Source organism: Benincasa hispida, chromosome 1 (genome assembly GCF_027475165.1).
Source record: "Benincasa hispida cultivar pf3 chromosome 1, pf3_genome.v1.1, whole genome shotgun sequence".
NCBI classification, from domain to species: domain Eukaryota; kingdom Viridiplantae; phylum Streptophyta; class Magnoliopsida; order Cucurbitales; family Cucurbitaceae; genus Benincasa; species Benincasa hispida.
The window spans coordinates 32,021,150-32,027,956 of NC_143478.1; the positions used below are offsets into that span (position 1 = coordinate 32,021,150).

The following is a 6,807-nucleotide window of genomic DNA, read 5'->3' on the forward strand; positions in this document are numbered from 1 at the left end:
TTTTGTTATTATTTGTAATTATTTCCAGCAATTTTGTCATTTAAAATAATTTCCTAATACCAAAATTAGAAAGAGAGATGGGAACCAAAATTATATCATGCTCGGTTAGACTAAAGGCTAACAAAATAGAAGTAAAATTTAGTTCAACGTATGTTCATATGGTTTTTATTCTCAATTTACGTGCGACCATTCTCATAGAATATATATAGGTAAGTAAATTTCACCTACCAATTTATGACAACGTAAATAATGATTAAATGAACCTCTCACTAGTTTAGAAGAGGCTATGCTTATCTGACCAATCATAAGTACCCAAAAAAAAAAGGTATCTATTCACGACAAGGGACGATATTGATATCCTATCATCTAATTTAATAATTCATGAAAGTTCAGTGTGTAAACCAATTAAAATACAAGAGGGAAAAGACACCAAAAAAGGCCAGACAAGAGTAATACTTGGGTGAAGCCCTCCAATCAGATAGAAAAACAAATGCAAAAATATTTATTAAAAAAAATTTGCTAGATGGCAAACTGTGACACTATTGAGTGGGCTGCACAAAGATAAATGCAACTCAAAATGCATTCAAATATTTTTCTCGCCTTCAAAATTTTGTCTCTTGAAAGTTATAAATACCTCTCCTCATTTCCCTGTGGATCAAAGACCCTCCAAAGTATCAAAATCCACAGCAGAACCAATAAGAACTGTAAGCCTGAAGCTTATGATGAGCTTAGAATATTACAAGGAACTCATTTTTTGGCAAGAGATCCTTCTCAGCATCCAGATTTTCTAATCCAGTTAATCAGGTTTAAGATAAGTTTAAACAGTTCTGATCATACCACTTGATTTTATAACAGAAAAAGTTCAAGTGATGTATCTCGTAAGAACTCCCAAACAATCTGGACAAACTAAAATGAATGGAACTGGAAAGTGTAAACACTATACAGTCATGATTACCATTCAACAACACGAACAACAATGCATAGAGTAAAACCTGTATGTCCGTTTCATGCTCAGGGTACCGGGCCGTTAGACGAAAGTATCGTTGAAATGAAAGCCAAAGATCTTCCCTCAGTCACAGCCAACTTTACCTGGAAACTTGGTCAGTATATGTATGAAAGTACAGCGGTCACAAGTTAACCCAGATCCAATAGCCATAACTGCGCTGACCTTTTTTGTTGAGCATTTATTCATCCAAATGCTTCTTAGACTTGGGAAAGTAGAGGGCTCAATCAGTAATGATATTGAATAATTGCAGAACCCAGAGAAAAAAGTAGGAGACTTACATTTAAAGTATCAGCAAGTGCACAAGAATAGTGGAAAGTGCTTTTCAAAGCTCTAGGTGCAATAAAGTGCAATAGTCTTCTAGAGCTAGAGCCCAAGATGCAAAAATCCCCAAGGCCAAGACATTGAGCATTGAGGCTTCACACAAAGGCGTGCGCCTAAGGCGAACCTTACTTTTTGAGTTTTGCCTTTTCAAGGCGAGGTGCCAAACCTGCGCCTTGAGCCTATAGGCTTCCCAAGAGGGCTTTTCAAAACACTGAGCGTTATGTCTTGGAAAAAGCAGTGTGTCTGCGAGGAGTTGTTTAATAACTCCATCCAACACTTACAGCTACTTTGGGTTTCTTGATTAGAGGATTGGAATCAACTCTATTTCAGTTAGGGTAGCCTTTTTGTTCAGAAAGATTTGAGAGAAACTCACATAGGTGTCTGAGTTGGGTTTCGGCCACCTGTCAGAGTTGCCATATAATGATGGAGAAGGTTGTACTTCATTCATTCCATAATAGACGAATAAGAAGATTTTTATGGGTGTCGAGGGATCCTGGAAAGAGATTTGGAGTATGAAATTTCAACACCTCCATGTGAGCTTTCGCGGACAATTCTATCCGTAACTTCCCTTTATTCTTTATTGTTAGCAATTGAAGCTCCTTCAGTAGGCTTTGGAGCCTCTTTGGATGGCCTAAGTCTGTTTTTTTTAATTTTTTGTATGGCCCAGTAGTTCTGTATATCAATCTTGGATGTCTCTTAACAAAAGTAGTTTCCTCATCAAAAGGGAAAAAGAAAATACAGAGCAAAAGGTCTGCAATTCTAGCTCAATTGCCAATATTATTGCTTTTCTGTACTATCATTTCCTTTTAACTAAAGCAGAAGGCATGCCTAGTTGTAAAATTTTTCGGTCAACTTCCAAAAGAAAGTGAAATAGATAACTAACTGCCCAACAATTATCAGACTTATAATAAAGCAAGATGCTTGCAGGCTCCACTGGCAAACAAGCTGATGATATTTTTAAGGTCTCTAAGTTTCCGCACAAGTAGCAGTTTTGTTCATTGATTAGACGTAATCTACTTGTACTTTCTTTTTCTTCTTCTTTTTGTTCTTTTAGCGCAGTCAGAATAATGAGGCTACAAGAAGGGAAAAATCAACGAGAAAGCATAGTTTCCTTAAAGCAATTAGAATCTTTCATGCACTTTATCAAACTCTGTGTTAGAAGATCGGGAAAACAGAAAGTCTTCTATTTGTGGCCAACTTCACTTGTTTATATACAAATATCTTATGAATTCTGGACCTATAGAGGCACATCACACCACTAGCAAGACACAAAAACTGAAGGAATGAAGCTAAAACAAAAAACTCATTAATCAAAGTTACAAACTTTCTTTTACTCTTTAATTGGATTTTACGCGAATCACCTACAAAGATGATGAATAAATTAACTAAAACAGTGTATCAGCATATACAAGAAAAGAGTTTGTTTGATCTGACTAACTCACCGAGGCTTCCGATGCAACTTAACAGGGAAGCGAGATGGAGGCGAAGGCAACAATTCAGTTGGTAGTTGGGGTGGCTCCAACCCACCAGTTAGCATCCCCACAACCTCTTTCATGGAGGGCCTGCGAGCAGGCAACTTCTGCAGACAAAGCAGGGCAACCTTGATGCAAAGAAGGGCTTGATCTTGATCTAAAGACTGAATCGACCGATCAACCAAATCGATGAGCTTTCCAGCTCTAGCAAGATGACGGGCCCAAGATAAGAGATTGGCACGTTGGAATTCTGATAATGGTGAATTTGTCACCTGAAGGGGTCTTCTTCCAGCTATAAGAACTAACAATAAAACTCCAAAGCTATAAACATCAGATTTCTCAGAAAGATCTCCACCACCGCCGTACTCGGGGGCAATATAACACATTGTTCCTCTCATACTTGGAGTACTACTAACGCCACCACTCTTGGGAAAATCCCCTCCGGTTGAATCATGGCTGTTCCCGCGAGCTCTCCAGAGTTCGCCGCTAAGTCCATCTAACCACCAATCAATGCTACCTCGGCTTCCATGGCTTCTGCTTCTATTCCTCTTTTTTTTCTCTCTGTACATTTCATCGTCCACTGGCCAGAAGTCAGCCTCTTTCTCATCACAACTACCTGCCCCTTTTTGGGGCTTCTTTTTCTTCCTTTTCTTTGCAAGCTCTTCACAATACTCCTCCTTCCACCACTCCCTCACTGGCCTTCTCTTCTCCTTTTTCAGATTCTTGGCATTCTTTTCATCATCCATAGACATCCACCACTCTAATCGCTTCTTGTTCTTCTTTTTTTCTGACTTCTTTACTGTTCTGCCACTTGAAGAGGCTGCAATCCATTCACTCTTCGGCCTCTCACGCTTGATCTCTGATCCAATCCACTCCATAACATATTCCTTGACATTCCCACTGGTACCAACTCCATTTTCTTGCTTCCACCACCAATCTTTACCTGAGATACTATTCTTAAACCCATTACTACTCTTCTTCTCTACACTGTTTGGTTCTTTCCCATTCTCAACACTAGCTCTATCAAAAGCCCCTTCTGAGGGGGATGCCATCGTTGCAGCCCCCAAAGCAGTCTCTGGCGAAGTCGTGGCAACATCCACTGTCTCTGGTGAAGTCTCTGAAACAGGAATTCTCAAAAAGCTCTCAGGTGATTGATCAACACCCACGTTGAATTCCTCAAATCCAGTGGTTACACTCTCAGCTTCCTCAGCCACAGATCCACAATCTTCAACTACACAACCACGACTGCTCTCTTGTTCCTCTTTTCTTTCCTTCTTCTCCTCCTCCACTCCACCGTTTACCTTCACCTCAACTTCAAATTGACTATTCTCTAATTTCAACCTAGCAAGCCCAAAATCCCCAATTTTGGCCGAGAAGCAATGATCCAAAAGCACATTACTAGGTTTGATGTCACCATGAATAACAGGTGGATCTAACCCATGAAGATGCTCTAATCCCTTGGCAATATCAACCGCAACTGAAAACCGTTTCTTCCACTCCATAAGCTCAGGGCACTTCCTGTGCAACAAAGCATCCTGCAAATTCCCATTATGCAAAAGCTCATAAACTAACAACATCCTGCGCCGCTTCTGATCAGAGCAAAACCCAAGAACACTAACGACGAATGACGAGTCAATCTTGGAGGCAAAGAACAGCTCGTTCTGAAATTCCCTTTCGCCTTGTAAAGACCCAGAATCCATAAGTTTGACCGCAATTTCTTTATGGGTTTGCGGCAGAGTACCATAGTAAACAGAGCCAAAACCGCCTTGGCCGAGGCGGCGAGAAGGGGAGAAAGATTCGGTGGCACGGCGGAGAAGGGAGTAAGAGAAGCGATGGGGGGGTTTGGAATCGGCAGGGGCAGTGCGTTTGCGAGTAATTTTACGGAACAGAATAATGAGAAAGAGGAAAAGAGAAAAAGCAGCAGTGGAGGCGGCAACGATTGGAGGAAGAAGATGAGAAGAAAGAGCATGGTGATGAGTTTGTACTGAAGAAGGAGAAGGAGATGGAGAAATGGTGCGAGATGGCATCCTAAGAAGGAATTCGACTAAATTCTGTGTTACTTTTCTCTGTTCCAGTAAGATTAACTGAATCAGAATGTTTGACGAAGAAGAAGAAGAAGAAAACGACGACGACGCAGAAGGGCAAGGGAGCGTTGGAGTTCTCTTTTCTTTTTCTTTTTTTCTTTCCTTTTTTTTCATTTTTTAATTAATAATTTATTTTTGACATTATTATTTATTATTATTTATGGGAAGTTGTTAGATTTTCCCTTTTCCATAATTACATGAAAACGTGAAAAGACCTTGAAAAAAATCCACATTGCATCGTTGTTTGATACCAATTACCACTTTTCCTTTCTTCGCTTTTCCATTTTTCCATTTCTTTTTTTTTTTTCGGTCTATACTTGGTTTATTTTACTCCATAGTCTAAAGAAGCAATCAAGCTAGCAAGGCCCTTTGACCCACTCCAAATTCTTAAATTCATCCTAAACAATTCAACTTCATAAAAATTATTGAATTACATATTTATTGATGAACTTTATATTTTTTCTATTTTATACATTTATCAAAGAATTTATAAGACCCGAAAAATATAACAGCAACCCACTAGAATCTCCTCCAAAACAATCACCCAAATAATTGTTCTCCAAAACACCACAAATAAATCACCAAACAACGGACTAACAATGGACAACAATAAACCACAAATAATTTATGTGTTTTGAAATATCTATGCTAGAAGTTATGCTATCTTACTCTTGACACTATTTTATACAATAGTATATGTCTAAATGAAATTAACTTATTTAGTGATTAAGGCAATATCTCAAAATTTGAACTTGTATGTTGAACAAAATTGTAAGCCTAGATTACTCGAGCCATTATTTTGAGTTTATTTGACATATCAATTCGTAAGGACAAATTATTTACTTGATAAGAGAGTTATTTACTTGTAAAGTAAGGCTTTAAAAACTTATCAATGCAAATAATGTCTAACCTCACTTGTGAGAATATAATTGTTGTGCAATTTCTCATTTTCATTTAGATTTTGTGATGGAACATGGAAACACAGAGTACAAAACAAGATGATTTGATCTAAGACACTGAAGAAATAACATATACAAATATCCTACAAAAGATTTATTATTGAATTAGCTAGCTATTTATAAGCAATATTGAAGTAGCACAAACATTAGATTAGTTTCGCTTTAACTTTAACTATAGTGATTGCAAAGTTTTGGTACTCTACCTTTCATTGTCATTGGTGTAATTAATATAGAGAAAGTATAAATGTACATAGAACAAGATAAAGACATAGATGACTTTCAACTCGTTTGTATCCTTTCCATTCATTTAATTTCCAAAAGATCAGAGTGAGAATTAGGACCCTTCTTCGATAATTTTTATCCATTTATTATTATTTTTAAAATCTTTATTAAATAAATTCTAATTTCTATTCAAATTGCTAATTTCCAATGAAAAAAATATCAACTAAAGACGAAACTCTTCAACTTCCTAATAAACAAGCAATAATTTTTTATGATTTTTTTTTTCAAATGTATTATTACATTTAGCTAGGAGAGAGACTCACAATCCGAGATCAAGGTACAAATAAAAAATTATAAAAAAAATTTAAAATAAACAAGATAACAACCTAAGACAAAAGCCACCCAAAAACAAAAAATAATAAAAATAAAAATAACACGCACAACTCAGGAAAAAAGGTACCAAGGTGAATAGTCCCCTTGGATCCTCACAAGAGAAGCTCCAACCCACTTAGAATAACAAATAAAAATCTTAAGCTTGATAGCTAGACTAATCACCTAACGTGCACGCATAATGGCACTATGGACACACATATTTTACTCGCGTCAAACATGGTAAATAATAGCACACCAGACAACTTTCCAAACCTTACGTCTCGGTCACATTTTCCTAAACTAGACTGACAAATCCAAGAGAGCTTTTTATCCCAATATAAAATCTTATGGAAGTACCGACTCCACGAGAA

At 37.3% G+C, this 6,807-nt stretch overlaps 1 protein-coding gene across 1 annotated transcript; it reads right to left on the reverse strand.

Moving 5' to 3' along the window:
• Positions 1–2,482: 2,482 nt before the first annotated feature.
• On the reverse strand, positions 2,483–5,021 carry LOC120087969 (Protein kinase superfamily protein). The gene has a single exon (XM_039044996.2). It carries the CDS (start codon positions 4,995–4,997, stop codon positions 2,766–2,768), a length of 2,232 nt encoding a protein of 743 aa, XP_038900924.1. The 5' UTR covers positions 4,998–5,021; the 3' UTR covers positions 2,483–2,765.
• Between the last annotated feature and the right edge of the window lie 1,786 nt (positions 5,022–6,807).

Excerpts from the sequence above, each read along its gene's own strand:
- LOC120087969 (XM_039044996.2), bottom strand. The coding sequence starts at position 4,997 with ATGAAAAAAAAGGAAAGAAAAAAAGAAAAAGAAAAGAGAACTCCAACG.